General features: G+C 38.2%; 1 protein-coding gene across 1 annotated transcript in view; it reads left to right on the forward strand.

The window, feature by feature from the left end:
• TMEM30A (transmembrane protein 30A) overlaps window positions 1-25240 on the forward strand; it is a 39778-nt gene that overhangs the window by 4547 nt on the left and 9991 nt on the right. The window contains 2 exon segments of the mRNA XM_047101692.1: window positions 20106-20213; window positions 22803-22910. Coding sequence (XP_046957648.1) covers window positions 20106-20213; window positions 22803-22910 — 216 coding nt within the window.

A 25240-nucleotide genomic window follows, 5' to 3' on the forward strand; every position in this document is an offset into this window, starting at 1 on the left:
ATTTGTTTCTCAAGTAACTTTAGTACTTAGAGCAAGATATGACAAAGTAAATATGGCTGGCCCAGACCATTTTGTAAAGCTCAAGAACTGAGAATGAATGGTTTTATAGATGAACAATTGCAATTGATTTGATGATAGGGAACACTAATTTTGGACGTCACTTACATGAAATGTTACCCCTCCCTCCCCCAAATAATTCCATTCTTATTAGTAGACCTGTATTACCAAAATACTGTATGCCATTGTTATTATTATATTTTGAATTTCATCAATAAAAATTTGTGCAAAGTTGTTTTCTTTTGTTATATAGGAACCTACATAATATCCTTGACCTTGCTTCTTGATTTGCAAAGTCCAGAGTGTTTACTTTTTGGCCCTTTACAGAAAAGAATTTCCTGCCCTTGACTTCAAGTTTTAAAGAAACATACAGGCAAATTTAGCATTTGTTACAAAAATAGCAGTGTTTAATTTATACATTCTAGTCCTCAGTAATCTTTCAAGGTAGGTATAATGATCCCTGATAATTGCTTGTGTTCAGTCTTCTTTGTACACATTTAATAGATATATAATACCTTAGCTAAACTTTACATTAATCTTGACTCTGGTGCTATCATTTTCCATTTTTTTTTGTCATAGTCAGATTAAGTTCAAGTAAGGTAAAAAAAAATTGCTTTTGAAATTTTTACTTTGAAGAAAGGATTTCAGATAAATTCTTTAGCATGTAATTATTAGTTCAAAGGGGTACTTAAAATGCCATTTAAAAAAAATTAATCTAATTAGTACCTACAATGATTTACCTTATTACTCAGCATTTTGTTGGGTGACCTGTTTAGGTCTTAACATTGATTTCCTTTAAGACAAATTCACATTCAAAAATGGAAGTTTTCCAGTCCTTCTTATATAGTGTAAATACTGCATGTCCTTCAAATTCCACCTTTCCCAGCACATTAAATTCAGTTTGTTTCTTAGGAATAGGATGTATTTTTAGAATTACTAAGAAGAAGTGGAAGTTTGATTTAGAGGAACAGTTATAGTGGTAGCAAAACAAAGCTGAGAAATATGATGACTCTTAAACTAATCTAGTCATCTACATCTGTTGTTCTGTTTTACCTCTGATTCTTTGTGTTTTGTATTTAAGCTAATGGGCAGGTCTACAGTTTATCATTGTATTCTGTACTGTGCTTTGTATGCTTTTGACATTTAATATTAACTTTTTAAAATAGGGGAACTGTATGTAGTTCCTCTTCCCCCAGTAGCCTCTTTCTTTCTAGGATAAGTTATGGACTATTGTCTTTAGGATAAACCTTTTCCCTACCTTTATTGAGGTATATAGTTGACAAATAAAAATTGTATGTTTTAAGGTGTTCAGTGTGATGGTTTGATATGTATATGTGTACATTGTGAAATGATCACCATAATCAAGCTGATAAGCACATCTGTCACCTACAGTTACGTGTTTAAAAAAAATTTTTTTTTAGTGTAAACACTTTGGTGAGAACACTTAAGGTCCACTCTCTTAACAAAAAGATGTGAAATGACAGGTGTTGGAGAGGGTGTAGAGAAAAGGGACTCAGTGGAATGTAAATCGGTACGACCTTTATGGAAGATCCTCAAAAAATTAAAAAAGGAACTACCATAGGATCCCACAGTCCCACTACTGAGCATATATCTAAAGGAGATGAAATTAGTATCTGAAGGAGATAGCTACACTCCCATGTTCACAAACTGTGTTTATATCCAACAGATTTTATTACAATCTGGACATTAGGACAGGCTACCCTTGAATTTTAGCTGATAAAGGACATAATGGGTTTTGGTGGTAAAAACTCTATAGGCTGAATTAAATTTATCAGGAGTTTTAATTGATATTGAGCACATTCTGTACACAAAGTGCTGTTCTGGATATAGTGAATGTTAGAAAAATGTTTGGACAGGGCCTCTTAATTTTTTTTTTTTTTTTTTTTTTTTTTTTGCTCATGCAGAGAGCCTGTCTTAAGGCACCTAGAATCTTTTGGGATGGGTGGGGGGAGGGGGCGGGTAGATGAGATTATACACCTAAAAGGAAAACTAAGCATTGCTAGCTGAGTGGCACAAATAGAATATGCCTTAATATTTCAAAGGAAGATAAGATCACATCTGTCTTTAATAACCATTTTGTTTTGTTTGTGGTGGAAGTGGGCTTTGAGCTGGAACTGGAAGGATAAATAACACTTCTAAATGGGAGGTTGGATGCCTTCCAAGAAAGAAGGTTAATATGAACAGAGATGTAGTGACAGGAAATCAAAATGTATAGAGAAAATCGGAATAAGGGCAAATAACCCAGTGCTAGGTTGTGGATAGACTTGAGTATTTGATAATGAGTATATTGAACAAGGGAAGTGACAGTGATTGATACAGTGTGTATCCATTAGGATTGGGTTCAACAATGAGGAATTAAGATTTTCATTCTCATGTAAAAATCCCTTAGAAACTTGGTTTCTGGCTAGTTGTAGAGGTTGTTTTACTGGGTCCTCATTCTGTCTAGTTTACTGCTCTGCCATTCTTAGGGATTGGATCCCGTGCTGACAGGCCAGAATGGAGGAGAAAATTCTGTTGTCACATCCTTTTCCAGACAGAGGTATGAAAGAAGGGATAGAGAACAAAGGGATAGGCCTTCTAAAGAAGGTTCATGGAAGCTGCCACGTACTCCTCCACTTAGTAACAAGACCACATGACTATAAGGGAGGCTAGAGGCTGGAAATGTGGTCTTTATTTTGATAACAAGATTGGTGTGTGTGTGTGTGTGTGTGTGTGTGTGTGTGTGTGTGTTTTGTTTTTAGAGAAATTGCTTTTCTTTTTTTTTAAAGTTTATTTTGAGAGAGACAGACACACGCAAGCGGGGGAGGGGCAGAGAGAGAGAGGGACAGAGAAGAATCCCAAGCAGGCTTTGCCCTGCCAGAACAGAGCCTGATGTGGGGCTCAAACTCATAAAACCACGAGATCATGACCTGAGCCGAAACCAAGAGTCAGATGCTCAGCTGACTGAGCCATCCAGGCGCCCCTGTGTGTGTGTGTTTGTGTGTGTGGGTGTGTGTGTGTGTTTTAATTAAGATTTTTAATTTTGGTGTAGTTAACATAAAGTGTTTTATTAGTTTCAGGTGTACAGTATAGTGATTCAACAAGTCTATATATTACTCAGTGTTCATCATGATAAGTGTACTCTTTAATCCCCATCCCCTATTTCACCCATCCACCCCACCCACCCCTCCCTCTGGTAATCATCAGTTTGTTCTCCATAGTTAGTAATTGAGTTTTCAACTATGGAAGAAAGGTAGCACAGAGATTGAGGTTGGAGGATGTTAGGAGTCTCTGCAAAATTGGGGGCTATATATAGGAAGATTTGTCTGGTAGTAATATGTTGGCTAGATGGAGCTAAATCATCTTGTATGAGTCTAGTAGTTTAGACACTGAAAAATAGATTGCATTTTTTTTTTTTAATTTTTTTTTTAACGTTTATTTATTTTTGGGACAGAGAGAGACAGAGCATGAACGGGGGAGGGGCAGAGAGAGAAGGAGACACAGAATCGGAAACAGGCTCCAGGCTCTGAGCCATCAGCCCAGAGCCCGACGCGGGGCTCGAACTCACGGACCGCGAGATCGTGACCTGGCTGAAGTCGGACGCTTAACCGACTGCGCCACCCAGGCGCCCCTAGATTGCATTTTTATATTGATTATAGTTGTGAGTTGAACTTGATTTCATAGTAAAAGCCATTATGTGTTGTTTTATATGTGAAATGCAAATCAGGTGTATCACTTTGTTGATACATTTTTTAAAAATATGTTAATAGAAGGAATATTGAATATCATTACCTCCCTCTTATTTTCTTCAGACTCTCTTTTTTCCTTTTCTGTTCAACATGTAAGTGTGTTCTAGTTCTACCTCTTAAAAAATGAAAAGTCCTATCTTAATTCTGTGTAGTAATAAAAATATTAATGACTTAACTTTGAGTGTTTACCCTGCTAAAAATTTTACATCCATGTGTCATTTGATATAGTGATACATGGTAATGTTATTATTACTTTTTTTTTTTTTTAAGAAGGGGATGTTAACTCTGAGATTAAGTCGTTTAATCACGTAGCTAGAATTCATATCCTAGCACTCTTACCCTTTGTTTTCATTCCTGTAGTTGCTGGTCTGTATTCTTTTTTTTCTCCACAGTCTGAAAAGAAGGGTCCACACTTGTTGATAATGTCCATTCTTATCTTTCATTAACTTGCTCCTTAATTTATCGTATCTGAAGTATATTGGATAGTTGGATGTAAAATGCTATGAAGAAAAATGAAGGAAAGGGAATAGGAAGGGTTGAAGAATGATTGACAATTTTAAATAGAATAGTCTGGGAAGGCCTCAGTAAAGTGGTATTTGAATAAAGATCTGAAAGAAGTCAGGGAATGAGCCATATTGATAACTGAGGGAAGGATGTTCCAGGCAGAAGAAATAGTAAGAGCAGAAGTCTTGAAGAGTGTGTTTAATAGGATGTTTGAGGAACAGCAGAGAGGCCAATGTGGCTGGAGTAGAGTGAGAAGTGGGAAAGAATAATAGAAGATAGGGTTTGAGTGGTATAGTAATGGGGTGCACATCATATGGGTAAGGATAAGGATTTTGGAAGCTACTGAAAAGTTTCACACAGATTGGTGACATGATCTTACTTATGGTTAAAAGAGTCATTCTGGCCATGATATGGAGAATATTACCTGTGGGGATAAGAGTAGAAGTGGGTTTGGGGGAAGCAAGAGTGTCCTGTCTTCTTCAAAGTCCTTCTAGCTGGACTAAGAATCAAACTGACATGAGATGATCCAATTTAACAGTGTACATGTGGAGAATCCATACAGATACGGAAATTCCAAAAACAGGCAAAATGAGATATATGTGTCATAATAAACTAAGGAGAAGGGATAGAAGCTTGGAACTTTAAAGGGAAGAAATGTAGTTCACAGGGACATAATTGTTTGGTAAACAAATGTTTGCTGGGCCATTCAGAAACAATAGGGCATAGAAGACTTTGATCAAACAGGCCTTGGTAGGTTCCTCCCTGTCTACCATATGTAGTTCATAGTATAATGTAGTTATCTATGATGATAGCTCTCTTCCTGGAGCAGGTCCTCTATTTAAATTATTTTTAGGCAGTTGTGGGGGAAGTAAAGACCTTTTCCTGAATCTGCTGGGTTTTGATGGCCTTTTAACTCCAAGTAATCTTTATGCCAAAGTGACCCATCTTGGAGCAGCTTGCCCTTGGCTCCTGCACAGGGAAACGAGATAAGGGTCTATTGCAATAATTCAAGCAGGAGATGATGGTGGCCACAGTAGAATGGTTGCAGTGAAAAGCAGTTAGATTTAGGATATATTATGAAAATAGAGTTAATAGAATTTTCTCAGGTAGTAGACTTGTGGGGGTGGTGGTGAGAGAAATTATAGAATCAAAGATAACTTTAAGATATTTTGACCTACTTTGGAAGAATGGAGTTGTAGTTTATTGAGATGGCGGAAGACTATAGAGGAAGTTTTGGTGTAGTACTAAGGGTGTGAGTGTGAGAGGCTGAAAAAAAAGGGTTCCATTTTTGACTTGCTAGGATGAGATGCCTTTTAGACATCCAAGTTGGAAATAATGAGCAGGCAATTGAATATAAGAGTCTAGGGGGAAGGTTAATTCTTTGGTTACATATTTTGAAGGTTAATTAACACAGATGATATGTAAAGACAAGATAAAATGAAGTCAAGAGAGTGGTTATAGGTCAAAGAAAAGTGAGAGCATCTAGACAGCCCTGAATCACTCCAGTGTATATAGAGGTTGGGGCGATGGGGACGAACAGCTAAGGGGATTGGAAAGGAGCAGCCAGTGAAGTAGGAGAAAAACAAGGTAAGTGTGGTGTCCTGGAAACCAGTTTTGAGGAAGAGTAGGTGAACAGCAATGCCCAGTGCTGCTGCTGCTAGTTCATATGAAGGGAGTGTTGAGAGCTGACCTTTGTATTAGCAACATAAAAAGCATGGTGCACCTGCCTTACAGTGAATGCCGTCACCATCTACCGGGTTTTTCCACACCAGAAATCCTGGAAGTCAAACTAAACTTATTTGTCATCATCCCATCTCTAGGTACTAAAGTTCTGTAGATTCTAGATTCTACTTTATGTATCTTGAATCTGTCTTTTCCTCATTTCCAATGCCCTTTTCTTAGTTTGTGTTCTCAACATTTCCCACCTGGATTGTTGCGGTGACATTCTGTTTTCTTTGCTTCTAGTCTGATATTTTCTTTTCCTTGTTTTAAAAAAATGTTTACTTTATTTTGAGGGGGGAGTGGGACGAGGACAGAGAGAAAGGGAGAAAGAGAATCCCAAACAGGCTCCTCACTGTCAGCGCAGAGCCCAACACAGGGCTTGATCACATGAACTGTGAGATTTTGACCTTAGCTGAAATCAAGAGTCAGAGGCTCAGCAGACTAAACCACCCAGGCGCCCTAGTCTGGTATTTTCTTTAGCAGGGTGAACTTTTTTTTTTTTTTTTTTCAACATTTATTTATTTTTGGGACAGAGAGAGACAGAGCATGAACGGGGGAGGGGCAGAGAGAGAGGGAGACACATAATCGGAAACAGGCTCCAGGCTCCGAGCCATCAGCCCAGAGCCCGACGCGGGGCTCGAACTCACGGACCGCGAGATCGTGACCTGGCTGAAGTTGGACGCTTAACCGACTGCGCCACCCAGGCGCCCCAGGGTGAACTTTTTAAAAGACTAGTTAATATTTCATTTTCTTGCTTAAAGTTTCTCCTATGGCCCCCTCTAGTATTCAGGCTAATGTTCAGACCCCTTAACGAATGTAATTTTCTTTATGCTATCATAAATACTTCTCTATTCTCTAACCTCACCTCCTACCACTCCCCGACCCTTTGCTCTAGCCATAGCAGACTACTGTAGTTTCTGGAATGTGGCATGCTGCCAGGTCTACCTGAAATGTCCTTCCTTTTCTTATTCTGCCATTTGTTTCAAATTTCATTTCTGTCAACACTGTGGAAAGTGTGCCTGGTTCCTCCCTTTTCCCACCTGATATATATGTTTCTCAGGTTCCATAAGTACTAGCTTATGGCCTGACATAACATTATCAAATTATATCCTGTAATTATTAACATGACTTTCTATTTCACTAGTCTAAATTTTTTTGTAGTATGAATAGTGTATTTTTCCATTATGTTTTTCCATCCTGTGGCACAATGCTTGGCATCTAATAGGGGGTAAGACGTTTTAATGAACAAATTAATTAAACCGAATAAGTACAATCAAGAAATTTTAAAACAGTTTATTGATCATCTGAATGGTACTGTGGGTCTGAAGGAATTCTTGAAATTAGCCAAGGAAAATGTTATAGAGTAGAAGATGAAATTTGTATGATATGATATCCATTGTCAAGAGCACCCTATGACGGCACACACATGAGTTGTCTCTTTCCACAATCTCAGCTTTATTCAATAATAGAACAGTTAATCACAATTATAAAGCAGGTTCAGGATTCCAAACTCAGTGTCATTTCACCATGTGATTAAACCTGACTTCTTACACAGCACACAGAGCAGAACATAAGATAAGCCATACAACAAACAAGATAACAGAAGGGTATAGGAAGTTAAAAAGTCAGTCTGTGGATGCGCAGTTGAGATAAGACCTCATCTGGTCCAGGTCAGCTCTGGGCACTTGCTGCTTATTATGTTCAAGCAGTGAAGGATCTCAGTTCTGTTCGGAGATAATCAGGCAGAGCCTTCGGTGGCAGTTGCCTTTTTTAAGTGGTCAGACATAGAGGTCAAGTCTAAAGAGTAACATTTTGCTGCAAAAATCCTCTCCCTTTTAAAGGAATTTAATCAGTTTTGGGCCCCTGCATATCTCCTCTGGTTCTGCTTGTTATCAGTTCTGGGGTGTCAGCTGATGCTGGTCCTGGCGATATCTCCTAGCTGCAGTACCTTTAACTACTTGCATCATTGCTTGACACAGGCTCCTGCTTGTCATAAGAAACTCCCATTTTGCTCTCTACATCCATCTATATCTAAAGGCAAAACACATTTGCCTGTTGAACAGTATCTAGATAGTGCCCAAAATTTAGCAAACAAGTTGATTGGCAAATGTTGCAGCGAGGGAGGGGGGTGCATGATTTTAAAAATGGCATAAAATACACTCACTGCTCTGCACACCAACACAGATTTTTTTGGGGGGGTTTATTTTATTTTATTTTTTTTTTCAACGTTTATTTATTTTTGGGACAGAGAGAGACAGAGCATGAACAGGGGAGGGGCAGAGAGAGAGGGAGACACAGAATCGGAAACAGGCTCCAGGCTCTGAGCCACCAGCCCAGAGCCCGACGCGGGGCTCGAACTCACAGACCGCGAGATCGTGACCTGGCTGAAGTCGGACGCTTAACCGACTGCGCCACCCAGGCGCCCCGGGGGGGTTTATTTTAAAAGTAAGTGCTGTTGTATACATATTAGTTCTGAAAATTTGGAAGCCAAAGACCAACTACCAGTTACATGGATTTGTAGTTTGATTTCTAAAATTAATTGAAATTTATTTAAGGATGATTATATGACATTAGAGCATCTAATAACATTGTTCATCAATACACTAAGTTGGCTGTTGTTCTCAGCTCTCAGGTCTCACATATATGATTATATTTAGTTTTTTTTTTTTCTTTTTAAGTTTATTTATTTATTTTGAGGGGGAGGGGTGGCAGGAGGGTCAGAGAGACAGGGAAAGAGAGCGAATCCCAAGCAGCCTCCACAGTGTCAGTGCAGAGTCCTATGGTGGGGTTGATCTCATGGTTCATGAGATCATGGCTTGAGCTGAAATCAAGAGTTGGACTCTCAACTGAGCCACCCAAGTGCCCCTGATTATATTTAGTTTTGAAAAAAATTTTGTGACTTATTTTTACTTAATTTTTTAGAAGCTATAATGTAATTTTTTCCCCTTCCTTTAAAAAAATTAGCATGAGGTCTCAAGTTTGATCTGTAGCGGAAGCAATGAGAGTCAAATTCATGGATGCTAAATATATTGTTAAGGAAGAATTTGCAGAACTTGGGGGCTAATGCCAAAGTTGAGATTTTGAGTTTAGATGCCTGGGACAATGGTGATGCTTTAGCCAGGGCACAGGGGTGCAAGAGCACCTGGCTCCAGGGGTCCCAAATAGATCAGGTTCAGCCAGTGGCTGCTGACAAAATCCAAAGACAGAAAAATGAGTGGTGGTGAAAAAAGAGAGCAATTTATTTTAGTGTGATCAACACTGGGGAGATAGTGGACTAGTTTCCGAAAGTGCTGAAAATACTTCTAGGTTTATATAAGGAAAATGTGGGGGCACCTGGGTGGCTCAGTCAGTTAAACGTCTGACTTCAGCTCAGGTCATGATCTTGGGGTTTCTCAGTTCAAGCCCCTCATCAGGCTCTGTGCTATCAGCCTGGAGCCTGCTTTGGACTCCAAGGCCCCCCCCCCTCCCCCCCGCTCCTCCCCACTCTCTCTCTGTTTTTCTCTCTCTCTCAAAAATAAACATTAAAAAAATTAAAAAAAATTTTTTTCTTTCAACGTTTATTTATTTTTGGGACAGAGAGAGACAGAGCATGAACGGGGGAGGGGCAGAGAGAGAGGGAGACACAGAATCGGAAACAGGCTCCAGGCTCTGAGCCATCAGCCCAGAGCCTGACGCGGGGCTCGAACTCCCGGACCGCGAGATCGTGACCTGGCTGAAGTCGGACGCTTAACCGACTGCGCCACCCAGGCGCCCCTAAAAAAATTTTTATAAGGAAAATGTGGGACAAAGGTCAGTGGGTACATGCCGGTGGGCAGTAAAGGTCTGGGCAGTCATTGTCTTGGAGTCAGTCTTACAGACTCTTGCTTGCTCAGGGCACTCCTTATTGCTTAAAGGGGGGTCGTTTCAGTTCCCATCTCGGGGATGCTTTCCCAGAGGGTCTTTTGCTTGAGTTAAGAGATAAGCTGGAAAGAACTTAATCAATTAGAAAGTACAGACTGAGGTCAAAATGGAGGTAGTTGAAGTCCTTTTTCAGTACCATTTACAGACATCAAACGAAAACAGTTGGGTGTAAGATTAAGGGATTCAATGAATCATCAGTATTGATTTTTTTTTTAAGTCAAATTTTTAGGGAAGCACAACCAAAAAGGATTAAAAAATCATATATGTATGAGTTAATTTTCAAAAGATCACCATAAATTTGAATAGAGATGGTTAAGAGTTCCAAGTAGGAAGGAAGAAACACAACCAAGTGAACTCAGCATCTATGAAAATAAAATGGGACCGGGGGTAGAGATAAGACCAGTGACAATTTAGAGAGGGGAGTATAATGGATGCCACATGATACAAGGTAGCATGAGGTTATTGTCAGAAAATAGCGCTTGAGACATAGGTAAAAGCCACTAATGTTTGGACATCAGTTGTATGACTATACAAAAACAGTATTTTATATAGAGGTGATCATGTATTTCCTCAAAATAGAAAGGTCTGCTTTATTCATATTAGTTTGTCTGTTCCTTTAATCTACCCTATTATATAGGTTGGAGCATAATTAGCAATGCCCTTTTCATTAGTTTTTCCTAGGCAATTTTTGTAACTTGATACCTTAGTAAGACTTTTAAGGTATACACTAAAACTTTGTTGAAAGTAATTTTTTTTTTTGTTGGTGGAAATGGATTAAATGCCATATATAAAAACTTTGTATTATAAAATTCTATTTCAAACTCTAAAAGTTAAGATGGTCCTGGGATTATATTGTCAGGGAGGAAGAATTTCTGCTACCCTTCAGGGTCCTTCTAGTTGGACTAAGAGTCAAATTGACATGAGACAGATTAACAAGAGAAAATAAAATTTGATAATATACTACAGGGAATGCATACAGCCATCGAAATCCCAGCAGTCAAGCAACATGATGTTTGTATATGAGCGAAGGAGAGGAATAGGGGTCTGAGGATACAAAGGAGAAAAAAACCATTAGCAGGAAGGTGAAAGGAGATGTTGGGAAAGCAAAGGTTGCCCTGTTGTGTAGGTAAGTTTCTTAGGTAAAGAGGAATCTCTGTTAAGGCTCTCTTCCTGGTATAAGTAAGCATTTGAGGGGGAAGTGAAGGGCATTTCCTCAATCTGCTGGGTTTTGATTGCTTTTAACTTAAAATAATGTTCATGCCAAAGTGACCCATCTTGGGGCTGCCTGCCCTTGGCCCCTACAATATCTACTTATCATAGCAAAGTTGTTTTTAATCTATATTTTAGTTGCAAAGTATGAAGATTTGGTAGCACTGTTTAAAACAGTGGTGTATTCACAATTGATAACCAATTTTATTTGAAAATACAATGAATGACTTTAAAATTGATTTCCGGGGCGCCTGGGTGGCTCAGTCGGTTAAGTGTGTGACTTCGGCTCAGGTCATGATCTCACGATTGGTGAGTTTGAGCCCCACATCAGGCTCTGTGCTGACAGCTCAGAGCCTGGAGCCTGCTTGGGATTCCATGTCTCCCTCTCCCTCTGCTCCTCCCTCGCTCATGCGCTGTCTCTCAAAAATAAATAAATATTTTAATTTTTTTTTTTAATTGACTTCCATATTTGTAAATTGTCCTGTGGTGCATGCTGTTCAGGGTTATAGGCAGCAGCAGTGCAGTGTAATGGAAAGAACAGCAACTTTGGAGCTGGACAGATATGAACCTATCACTGTTGTGGATTGAATCTTGTCCCCCCCAAAACATATGTTGAAATCCTACTCCTAGAACCCGTGAATGTGACTTTATTTGGAAATAGAGTAAGATGTAATCAAGTTACATGAGGTCATTTGAGTGGGCTCCTATGCAATATGACTGGTGACCTTATGCGAACAGACAGATGTGCATAGAGGGAAGGTGATGTGAAGACACAGACATAGGGAGAATCATGCAGCAACTGAGGCAGAGGTGGAGTGATGCAGCTGCAAGTCCAAGAACACCAAGAATTGATGGTCACCACCAGAAGCTAGAAGGAGGCAAGGAAGGAATCTACCCAGAGTCCCAGAGGGAGCATTGCCCTGCTGATACCTTGAATTCAGACTTCTAGCCTCCAGAATTGTGAGAGAGTAAATTTCTCTTGTTCTAAGACACCCAGTTTATGGCTGTTTGTTACAGCAGCCCTAGGAAACTAATATAGTTACATAACAGCTGTTTAACCTCTGAATCTCAATTTTTCTGTAAAAGGTTAAGGATGTATTGGCATGGAGAAGACATTTGGGAATTAATAAGCTAGTTTTGATATTGCTGTCCTTTCTTCAAACATAATTTACATTATTTATTACCTACTTCATCAATGTATCATTTCCAAGTGTGAGATTGAAACTTACTGATTGAATTAGTAGTAAAATCCTTGTCTGTGGTTCCTACTTCTCTAATTTATAGAAACATATAACAGATTTCATATGATCCATACAGTGTGATTAAGATATAAAGGACTAAATTGTTTTGTAGCTGTAAGTTTAGAATTAAGCTTTTGATTTTTTAAAAAGTAATCTTCAGAAAAGATTAAAATGGAGTGACTGAACCTAAAAAAAAATCATTCAACTGCTTTTAAGAGGCTGTAAATAATTTAAATATGGATGTTTATTTCTTTCCTTTACTCCCTTTATCTGGTGAGCATTTTTGACAGGTTTTGTCTATAGTGATATATTACCTATTAATAAAACATTTTAAATACTTGAAAATATATTATTCAGTGCTCTAAGGATACCCTGCTGCCTTATTGTACCCCTGTTACTTCTGTCACTCACACAGTGCACCCTACTTTCTTACTAGGGTGAAAAGAACATAGATTTTGGAGAAAAGCAGAGCTGGGTTCAAATTCTTGCTCATCATTCCTAACAGGGTAATCTTGTGAAAATTATTGAACTTTCCTAAATAACAGTTTCCTAGGTTAAAATAAGGAGAATAAAAACAGACTTTGCCAGGACTATTGTAGTTTTTAACAGACAGTGTGTATTAAGTGTTTATAGTGTCTGTGCTCTCTATTTTCTTGCTTCTCTATTCCCCCTCTTTCACTTGTACAAATGTTTTTTTTTTCTTTTTACTTTTTTTTTTAATGGCTCAGTTCAAAGTCTTTTTCCTTCTCACTTTTTTTTTAAATGTTTATTTGTTTTTGAGAGAGAGAGAGGGAGTGCCAGCAGGGAAGGGACAGAGAGAGAGGGAGACACAGAATCCGAAGCAGACTCCAGGCTCTGCGCTGTCAGCACAGAGCCCAAGGTAGGGCTCGAACCCACGAACTGTGAGATCATGACCTGAGCCAAAGTTGGATGCTTAACTGACTGAGCCACCCAGGTGCCCCTCTTTTTTCTTCTCACTAAGAAAGTTTTGGTTCACCTAGTACTCACTGTCCTCTTTACCATTCAGTTGGCACTTAGCATTTATAGTAGTTTTCTTTGTGTTCACGTGATACCTTTGATAAAGTAGTCTTCTAGAGGCAAAGAGGACTGATGAGTCTTCAGAAAAAATTAGTGGGAGGAACATTGGGTTTGGAGTCAGAAATCTTCGGTTCTAGTCTACTACCAGCTATTGCTATTTGTATGACTTTGGGCAGGTTTCTCAATGTGTTCTCTTTGCATACAAGGGAGATAACAATACACAATTTTGGTGAGGATCAGATGATATACAGTATGTATATAATAGAAAGGAATGTGTAAAATGTATTGAAATATAAGATACGATTGCTTTTGTATCTACTTTGTACCATATGTTATGCCTTGCGTGTAGTAAGGCTTAATATGTTAATGATAGTGATTTTTAAAAAATTCCTTTCAGGGGCATCAGGGTGGCTCAGTCAAAGCATCCAACTTTGGCTCAGGTCATGATCTGATCTGTCAGTGCAGAGCTTAGAGGCTGCTTCGGATTCTCTGTCTCCCTCTCTGCCCCTCCCCTGCTTGCATGCACTCTCTCAAAAATAAATAAATATTAAAAAAAAATTAAAAATTCCTTTCAGATTTCCTGAACTCAAAAGACATGCAATTTTTTTGTACATTTTGAAAACTGTAATCAAAAGATTGTAATGTAAATGTTTTGGCTATCCCTTTATTTTGTTGAAGTATAACTTAATATTCAGCAATTATTCTTGGTTCCAATAAAATGTTCAGTTTTAATATACTGTAGTATAATTGATTAGATTTAACATTCTATCATATTATGTTTGTTCAAATAAATAAATAATGTATACCCTTGGTTAGTCACAGCTAATGATCCTTCTTTCCTACTTTGTCCTAGAAACTAATTTGAAAGAGTGATTTGAGAGGATTTTGTTCAAAGGCATACAAAATGGTAGTAGGCCCAGCTGGCAACTTTTTTTTTTTAAATCCTTAAATTAGTCTTAAAAAAGAGAGAAAGTGTGTGGAGATTTTTTAAAATAAAAATTTGAAAAAAAATTAATGAAGTTTAATACAGATTTTAAAATATAGTTCTGTCTTGGGGCACCTGGGTGGCTCAGTCGGTTGAGTGACCGACTTCGGCTCAAGTCATGATCTCACGGTTTGTGAGTTCGAGCCCTGCATCAGGCTCTGTGCTGACAGCTCAGAGCCTGGAGCCTGCTTCTGATTCTGTGTCTCCCTCTCTCTCTGCCCCTCCCCCACTCATGCTTTGTCTCTCTCTCTCTCTCTCTCTCTCTCTCTCTCTCTCTGTCTCAGAAATAAATAAACATTAAAAAAATAAAATAAAATACAGTTCTGTCTTCTAAATGGTCTCATCTTTTCAGTATCATAAAACTTGGCTTTCAATGGAATATTGTGCATGTAGAGGCCCTGAATGAAAGGTTGTGGCCCAATAGGTCTAGTGCTAAATTACATATGCTTTGCCTCTTTTCATTTAGGAGACCTGTGTTTTTAGCTGTGTTTTAGCTTATGTGCCTAACTTTTCCTAGATATTTGCAGTGAATAAAAATTTTCTTGGGGCGCCTGGGTGGCTCAGTTGGTTAAGCGTCCGACTTCAGCTCAGGTCACGATCTCGCGGTCTGTGGGTTCGAGCCCTGCGTCGGGCTCTGGGCTGATGGCCCAGAGCCTGGAGCCTGCTTCTGATTCTGTGTCTGCCTCTCTCTCTGCCCCTTCCCCGTTCATGCTCTGTCTCTCTCTGTCTCAAAAATAAATAAACGTTAAAAAAAATTTTTTTTTAATTAAAAAAAAAATTTTCTCTAAACAAAGTTTTGTTAGTAAACAAATAAGCTTGATGGAGAACATTTCAATATCAGAATTTGACAAAACCAAGATGAAGCAGTTTTGTGTTTTTTGAAAAGCAGTCATGTTGCAATTAGATGCTGGCTCTATTTTCTATATATTGCTTTTAACCTTTTTTCCAATTATAAAGAAAAAATGAACATCCATATGTAAAGTTTAAACGTTCAGTTTCAGAAATAAAAATTAAACGGCTATTTTTGTACTTTACTGAGGTAAATTAAATTCTTATTTATTGAAAGAGTGAGAGCACAAGCCACAGACTAGGAAAACAATTTTTTTTTTTTAAACGTTTATTTATTTTTGGGACAGAGAGAGACAGAGCATGAACGGGGGAGGGGCAGAGAGAGAGGGAGACACAGAATCGGAAACAGGCTCCAGGCTCTGAGCCATCAGCCCAGAGCCCGACGCGGGGCTCGAACTCCCAGACCGCGAGATCGTGACCTGGCTGAAGTCGGACGCTTAACCGACTGCGCCACCCAGGCGCCCCAGGAAAACAATTTTTTAAAGATATATTTGACAAAGGACTATTATCCAAAATATGCAAGGAACTCTTAATATTTAGCAATAAGAAAATGGAAAACCCAATTAAAAAATGAGCAAAGACCTGAAGAGATATCTCACCCAGGAAAGTGTACAATATCTTAACTTGGGCTCTTATGACAAGATACCATAGACTAGGTGGCTGAAACAACAGATAATTATTTCTCACAGTCCTTGAAGCAGGGAAGTCCTAGATCATGGTGCTGGTAGGTTCATTTTCTGGTGAGAACCCTCATTCTGGCTGGCAGAATGTCACTTTCTTGCTATGTCCTTACAAGGGCAGAGAGAGAGTTCTAGTCTCTCTTCCTCTTTTTATTAAAGACACTAATCCTGTCATAGGGACCCCACCCTAAAACCCTCATCTAAACATAATTACCTCCCAAAGGCTCACCTCCAAATGCCATCATAATTGGAGGTTAGGACTTCACAGTACAAATTTTGGAAGGGATAAATTCAGTTCATACATTCCACCCTTGTGCTCCTCAAGTTCATGTTTTTCTTGTATGCAAAATATACTTTGATTCCATCCCAACAGTCCCCCAAAGTCTCAGCTCATTCCAGCATCAACTCTAACGTCTCATCTAAATATCAGTTCAGTCAGATATGGGTGACACTTCAGTTTCATTCATTCTGAGGCAAAATTTCTCTCCAACTGTGAACCTATTTAACCAGATGAGAAGTTTGTGCTTCCAAAATACAGTAGAGGAACTGATAGGGTATAGACATTCTTATATGAAAGGGGAGAAAATGAGAGGAAAAAAGGGGTTACAAGTTCTAAGCACATCTTCAAAACCTAGCAAGGCAAATACCATTAGATTTTAAGGCTCAAGTGTAATCCTCTGGTTTGATGCTCTGCCTTCAGGATCCACCAGGCTGTCAGTCTTGCTGCAAGGCTCTTTCTTGGCTGCTGCCATCTGGCCTGTTGAACCCTTTTTCATCTTTGAACTGAGGATGAAGTCCTGATGGTCTCTGAGTCATCTTTGGGGTAGTTCTTCCCTTGTTTTGAAGAATAATAGCACATGTTTGCAGTGAATTTGTTCTATCGATCAGTCCGGTAGGATCTAAGAAGTCCCACAGCCCTCTTCATTTTGTCCCGACTCTTTCCTCTTTGGTTCAAACTGGTATCATTTCTGCTGGCGTGGCTGCTTACGTCCATGGTTCACACCCACACTAACAGCTTTACCTAGTGGTTGTTCAGCCACACCCATAGTATTCTCTTCAGTACAACATTTCTCATTTTTTGCAACGTGGATAGCCTTGAGAATCTCCCAAATCTTTTAAGTTTTGGTCCCTTTTTGCTTAACATTATTTCAGCTTCTATTCATTTCTCCCTTCTTGCATTTAACTATATGCAGTCAGGTGGAACCAGGCCACTCCTTCAACACTTTGCTTAGAAATCTTCTAACTAAATATCCAGTTTCATCTCTCACAAAATACCCTTTCACAAAACACTAGAACACAGTTTAGCCAAGTTCTCTGCCACGTCATAATAAGGATCACTTTTTTTTTCCATTGCCAAGTAACATGTTCCTTGTTCCTGTCTGAGACCTCATCAGAATGGCTTTTACCATCTATTATTTTGACCAGTATTCTGTTCATGATTATTTATGCATTCTCTTAGAGGATGGTAGCTTTCTTTCTGACTCTTCAGATTTCTTTCTGAGGTCTCAGCAGAATTACTCTTAATGTCTATATTCTTAGCATCGATCTCCAGTTTCTTGCAGCCTTTACCCTTTATACAGGTCCAAAGCCACTTCTTTCTTTGTAGGTATTTGTTATAGCAGCACCCCACCTTTCAGTACCAAACTCTGTTTTAGCTTGGACTGCTGCAAAAACAAACAAACAAATAAAAATAAACCAAAACCCCAAAAAACGAACAAAAAACACAGACCAGGTGGCTTAACCAACAGACATTAATTTCTTATGGTTTTGGAGTCTGGGGAGTCTAAGAACAAGGTACTGATAGATTCAGTTCCTGGTAAGGACCCTCTTCCTGACTTTGCAGATGCTGCCTTTTCAATTTGTTCTTACAGGACAGAGAGAGAAAGAGAGCTCTGGTCTCTGCTTATAAGGACACTAATCCCATCATGGGGGCCCTACTTTCATGACATCATCTAAACCTGATTATCTTCCAGTGGTCCCACCTCCAAATATAATCACATTTAAAATTAGTGCCTCAACATGTGAATTATGGGAGGATATATTTTGTCCTTAATGTACAGATGGCAAGTAGTATATGAAAGATAACATAACATCATTAGGGAATTGTAAATTAAAACGAGATACCACTGTACACCTATTAGAATGGTGAAAATCCAAAAAATTGACAGCAGCACATGCTGGCAAGAATGTGGAGCAACAGGAACTCATTCACAGCTGGTGGGAATGCAAAATAATACAGATAGTTTGGCAGTCTTACAAAATGGAGTGTGCTCTTACCTTACAATCCAGCATCCCTACTCTGTTACTTACTCAAATTGGCTGAAAACATAGGTTTACACAAAACCTGCACAAGGATGTTTATAGTAGATTTACTCATAATTGCCTAAACTTGGGGTGTCCTTTAGTTGGTGAATGGATAAATAATCTGTGGTGCATCCAGAAAATTGAATAATGTTCAAAACTAAGAAGAAATGTGCTGTTGAGCCATGAAAAGACATGGAGTAACCTTAAATGCATATTAAGTGAAAGGGGCCAATCCGAAAAGGTTACATACTGTGTGATTACAACTGTACGACATTCTGGAAAAGGCAAAACTGCGAAGACTGTAAAAAGATCAGCGGTTGCCAGTGGTTAGGGGAGGGAGGGGTGTATAGGTAGAGTACAGAGGATTCAACTCTGACACTAACCATTGTGAGCTAGCATCAGACTCCACAGGTGTAAGGGCATGGTTCTCAACAAAACCGCCACCACTTTAGACAACAGCTGCAAGTCAGGTCCCCAGGCTACCCACACTTCTGGTTAACTAGCACAAATCCGGGGGTTTCCTAAGACCTCCCCTCCCAACACACACACACACACACGCACACGCACGCACACACACGCACACACACACACACAACTGTCCTTCTGATGTCAGTTGCAAGTTTAGAGGTCTCCAGGCCATCTGCACTTGACTATAAATCTGGGGTTCTTATGACCCTTCTCAGATTCAATAATTTGTCTGAATGACTCAATTTGAGAAAAGTGCTATACTTAGGATTGCAGTCTTACTGTAAACAACATAAATTAGGGCTAGCTAAATGAAGACACATTGGTTGAGGTCTGGGACGATCCTGAAAGAAGAATCTTTTGCCTTTCTATGGAATCAGGGCACATCACACTCTCTTGGCACATCAATGGGTTAACCAACCAGGAAGCTCCCCTGTGCTTCCATTTCCAGAGTTTTTATTGACATTTCATGGCCAGGCATGATTGATTAAACATTAGCCCACATGATTGAACTAAATTGCTATCCTTCTCCCTCTTCCCAGAGGTCGGGCTGGGCCAAAGTCCCTAACCACATGCAGTCTTTCTGGTGACCAGCCCCCATCTTGAGCCATCTCTTTAGCACAAACTCTAGTGTGTGAATCAAGAGGCTTATCGAAAACAAGTATACTCCTGTCATTCAGGAAATTCCAAGGGTTTTAGAAGCTCCTTGCCAGAAAACCAGGACGCAGACAACACAAATTCTTTATTTTACAACACCAAGTTTTTTTGTTTTTGTTTTTTTTGAAAATGTACCATGGAAAGCTGAGGTGACTGAAAAGTATTGAAGATGGGAAGATTTGAGAGCAATGATTGGTTTACTGATCTCTGTATCAGTTTGGTATTTTAATTGTTTAGACTTTATATAGCAGTGTAAATCTTTATACATCATGTAGTTAGAATTTTATATCTGGGACGCCTGGATAGCTTGGTCGGTTGAGCGTCTGACTTTGACTCAGGTCATGATCTCTCCTCTTGTGAGTTCGAACCCCACATCTGGAGCCTGTTTCAGATTCTGTCTCCCTCTCTCTCTGCCTTTCCTCCACTCATTCTCTTTCTCTCTCTCTCTCAAAAATAAACATTAAAAAAATTTTTTTAAAGAATTTTATATCTGATTTTATGTAGAACTATATTTCTCTTGGTAAAAAGGAGAGACAAATTTAGGAAAGATGAGCCAGTAGAATAATATAGGACCCTTTCCAGTTTTTATTACCTTACTTTGTCAATATAAACAGATACCTTAAAAACAACTTTTTTCTGTACTATAAGTTGTTTCATTGGACTCATTTTTCCTTTGAATAGCAATTTATTTCAGAGTGTATCCACTTTCTTCAAGGGAGTGCTTACTTACATTTTTCTCTTACAGATTGATTATACCGGAACAGACCCTTCCAGTCCCTGCAATAAATGTTTGTCTCCGAATGTGACACCTTGTATTTGTACCATTAACTTCACACTGGAACAGTCATTTGAGGTCAGTATTCACAATGTGTTAGAAAAGCCTGCTTTAAAAAATACTTCATTAAAAATTTTTTACTAGTTATTTCATTTTTTTGTAATCACTTTAATTTTTTGAAGTACATACACTTTTGAGCAAGATTGTTTTGTTTGGCTATTGCATTATGCTCTCTGGTAATTAAATATATGTATTTATTTAAGTAGTCAAGTTAGTACTTTATAAACTAAATTTAAAATATTTTATCTTTTCACTGGAAAATTTTATTACTATACAAATCAAGGCTTTATCATGTTTATATCAAATAGTTTAACCTACTTTTAATTCTAAAGCAAGTTTTACTTTAGAACATTTACTAATTCATTCATCATTTAATTGTATTATTTTCTATCCGATATGAATTACCATAAATGCAAACACTTAGTGAAACCTTATTGATCTTTTATGTCTTGATAAGCAGTTAGAACACTGTGTATGTGTGTGTGTGTGTGTGTAGTTGTCAGTGTGTATTTTGTTTTCATACTTATCTGTCATTGGAAATTGAGCAGATGCTATAAAAGACATGAAGATTTAGAATAGGCATTATACAACCAGTTTGGGCTTTCCTTTACCTAAAAATTGAGCTTAAAAAATTATTGTTTTATTCTTCAGGGAGCCAAACTACTTTAATACATGTCAACTTTTTAGATTTTTTCACACTTAAAATATTTTTAAAGGCCTCGGTGACTTTTATAGTCTCTGGTAGATGGTTGCCATCTAGTGGTTGTAGATGCTCTTGCACTGAGATAAAGGATAATAACACTATCTTAAAAAACATGAAAATAAATTTGGGAGAAGACAGTAATTTAATTATTTTACTATGTTTCAGCAGAAATAACATATGAATTTAATTTCTTTTTAATGTTTTGTTTTATTTTTGAGAGAGACAGAGAGTGTGAGCAGGGGAGGGGCAGAGAGAGAGAGGAAGACACAGAATCGGAAGCTGGCTCCAGACATTGAGCGTGTCTGCACAGAGCCTGACGTGGGGCTCGAACCCACGAACTGTGAGATCATGACCAGAGCCGAAGTCAGATGCTTAACCAACTGAGCCACCCAGGCGCCCCCATATAAATTTAAAACATCATAAAAATTCTATTCTTTTTCACTGTGATGAAGAAAACTGTAAAGATAGGTGCATTAAGTTCTGCTTTTGTCAAAACAGACAGAATTAAGGAGATAAAACAGACTTGTAATGATTAGTAGTTTCAGTAGTTTCTGTCCCCATCCAAAAACACTTATTTCAGAGCTTCTCTTTCTGAAAAGTGCATTCTTTTGTGGGCTCTGTGTCCCTTCACAAGACCAAACTTTGAATTGGATTAACGGCCTTTTCAAAGTTATTTTGTCTTAGTATTCATTGAAAGGATTTCTTTTTCAGTTTATAAGTTGAATTTACTATACTGTTTCTTAGTTGAGATATTTTTAAGCATATTCTTTGTTTCTGTGATATTTTTGATAACCAAAAAAAAAGTTTTTATGTATATAAACATTTTCTCTATACAGGGTGGGAAAGTTTGCATAATCTGACATTTGAAAATCAAATTTTAAATAAATAATTGTGTATGTGAAAATAGCAAATCAAATAAAGCATACTTGAAATGTTATTGAATTTTTTTTAATTGAGTTACTTTTGATTATAGACTATGGAGGTGGCAACCAGAAATGAGAAAATAGCTTACTGTTTCTGCTACCTCCTATATATAACCCTAAGTCATTCAAGATGGTTTTGTGGTACCTTCTCAACAATTGTAGTGTATATAGATTACCCTTCTTTCACAAGTTATTCCAATTGGCTCCTCCAGCTATATTAAAGTATTTTTTTATTGTTACACATTGACTCATTATCTTAGATACTTTACTAATTGTTAATTTATTAATTACTTATGTGTAGTATCTTGTTGAGAAATATATTATGTCTCAATTCAAGTTCAGAATTTACTTGGGCAATAAATAAAAGTTGACCATTGTCCCTTTGAAAAATTGACTCTGGGGGGCGCCTGGGTGACTCAGTCAGTTGAGCGTCCCACTTTGGCTCAGGTCATGATCTCATGGTTCGTGGGTTCGAGCCCTGCGATGGGCTCTGTGCTGACAGCGCGGAGCCTGGAGCCTGCTTCGGATTCTGTGTCTCCCTCCATCTCTGCCTCTCCCCCTCTTGTACTCTGTGTGTGTGTGTCTCTCTCTCAAAAATAAATGAACATTAAAAAAATTTTATAAGAAAAAAATGAAAAGTTGACTCTAGGTGAAAACCAATCTGAATTGTAAAAAATTTGAAGCTGAAAGTAGAGAATAGGCTAATAGGTTCCCTGAGGTATTTTTTTTAATGCAGATAGTACTTCTTTGAAGTCTTTAAGGATATTTTCAAAGTTTACTCTTCGATTTTTGTACCATACCTTCTTTAACTTTGTTTACAATTTGTACTGCTTTAGATTGTTAAGGATTGGTAGGGTTCACTTTTAAGTTACCACAAATTCTCAACTAATATAGTCCAAATGACATAGCCTTTAAGTATGCATGAAACAAGTTTATACTTAATAGTTTCATATGAAAATTGTTTCCGTTCTCTTTCTCTAGGGTAATGTGTTTATGTATTATGGACTGTCTAATTTCTATCAAAACCATCGTCGTTATGTGAAATCTCGAGATGACAGTCAGCTAAATGGAGATGTTAGTGCTTTGCTTGTAAGTAAAATGATGAAATATGAAAATGTGATAGATGTAAATAAGAATGTGTAATAATTATTCAGTTAAAAATGTTAAATTTAATAATGTTAGGATGAAATTAAAGTGTTACTTGTCATTTATACTTGTTTAGTGAGGGTTTTTAGTTAAAATTTTTTTTTGCCTGGAATTTGCACAGATTAATGATTTCTTACAATTTCTTACTACCTGCTTCTTTCTAGTAGTGTCATTGGATTTTTGCTTTATTAATCTGTAATGGAATTTTGATGAGTCTAGTATTCTGGGTATATAATTGGTTCTTTTTTGAGTTTGTTCATTACTGTTATACTCGGTAAGAATGTATAAATAAACTACTTTTAGTTTCTGAGGTTATGTTTTAGAATTGAACATGTATGCTGTCTGTTTTCTAACTTGTGGTAAGCCTGAGTAGTAAAGTTCAAAGGATGGGTTACCGAAAAATTGTCTGAGAACCTTTTTGAAAATACAGATTCCAGACTTCTCCTAAGTGTAGTAAACCAGTCTCTGCAGGGGTGGAGCTCTAAAATATCTTTTTAACAAGCTTCCCTTCTGATGCCCAGCCTTATTTGGGTTAGAGGATCTTAGTTTCCTGACTGTTGTTAAACTTTTCATAGTGGTGGGTGGTGCCCAAGTATTTTATGTAATTGTTGCTAATACAGCAAATCTTCAGAGTTCCAGAGCTATTGAGGATTTCTTAGAAACAGTGAATCTCAGGGTGCCTGGGTGGCTCAGTCGGTTGAGCATCGGACTTTGGCTCAGGTCATGATGTCACGGTGGGTTTGAGCCCCGCATCAGGCTCTGTGCTGACAGCTCGGAGCCTGGAGCCTGCTTTGGATTCTGTGCCTCCCTCTCTCTGCCCCTCCCTTGCTCACGCTCTGTCTCTCTCTGTCTCTCAGAAAAAAATAAACATTGAAAAAAAAATAAAGAAAAAAAAGAAACAGTGAATCTCTTAGAATGCAATTTAAGACTATATTGTAACCAGAATAGTCCTGTGACCATATAGCTGCTCTAGGTTATCTTTACTGGTTTTATTGTTGGTCCCTGATGTTTGAGATCTTAGGAAATAGTGAATCTATTGAAAGATTCTGGTTAAGTGTGCAATATTCTGCAATCCATGTGGGATTAGGACTCAAATCCAGAGAAGATGGTGTTCTGTGAGACACACCAGGTTCTTAGTCCTTTCTGAATTTGTTGATTGGGATTATGAATTGGGTGTGTTCAGAGACCCAGAAAATGGGGATTGATTTATAGTTTATAGTTTTTTTAAAATTTAGATACACCCTGTCTTTAGTGAGGGCAAAAGAAGTGGAGACTGATTCTTTTCTTACAGGCTTCAAGCAAAGCTTTTAGACTACACTAGGAATTGATGAATTTTTTTCTGTAAAGGGCCAGACAGTAAATATTTTGCGTTTTGTGGGTCTTACAGTCTCTTGATACAGCTACCCCCTTCCGCCACTGTAGAATGAAAGTAGCCATAGATAGTACTTACAATGAATGGGTGTAGTGTAGCTGTGTTCTAGTAAAATTTTATTTGTAAAAACAGGTGGTGGGCTGGATTTGTCCTGCAGTCTATAATTTATTGATCCCTGAGCTAGATCAAAATACATGATTTTAAAACCAGGTGGCTTTCAAAAATTTTAAAGATTTTAAGAGTGGACAGATTGAAGTCCAAGTTACTTAATATTATATGTAAGATCCTTCACAATCTGCTACCAACCTGCTATTCTAGCCTCATTGTTTCATACTCTTTTTTTAAAAAAAATATAATTTATTGTCAAATTGGTTTCCATACAACACCCAGTGCTCATCCCAACAAGTGCCTTCCTCCCTGCCCATCACCCACTTTCCCCTCTCCCCCACCCCCATCTACCCTTGGTTTGTTCTCAGTCCTTAAGAGTCTCTTATGGTTTGCTTCCCTCCCTCTCTAACTTTTTTTTTTTTCCCGTCCCCTCCCCCATGGTCTTCTGTTACGTTTCTCAAGATCACATATGAGTGATCTGGCTTATTTCACCTGGCTTATTTCATTTAGCATAATACCCTCCAGTTCCATCCACGTTGCTGCAAATGGCCAGATTTCATTCTTTCTCATTGCCAAGTAGTATTCCATTGTATATATAAACCACATCTTCTTTATCCATTTGTCAGTTGATGGACATTTAGGGTCTTTCCATAATTTGGCTATTGTTGGAAGTGCTGCTATAAACATTGGGGTACAAGTGCCCCTATGCATCAGCACTCCTGTATCCTTTGGGTAGATTCCTAGCAGTGCTATTGCTAGGCCATAGGGTAGCTCTATTTTTAATTTTTTGAGG

This window comes from Lynx rufus, unplaced genomic scaffold, assembly GCF_022079265.1.
Source record: "Lynx rufus isolate CCGP_SWC_20201006 ecotype Redwood Valley unplaced genomic scaffold, mLynRuf1.p SCAF_6, whole genome shotgun sequence".
Classification (NCBI taxonomy): Eukaryota; Metazoa; Chordata; class Mammalia; order Carnivora; family Felidae; genus Lynx; species Lynx rufus.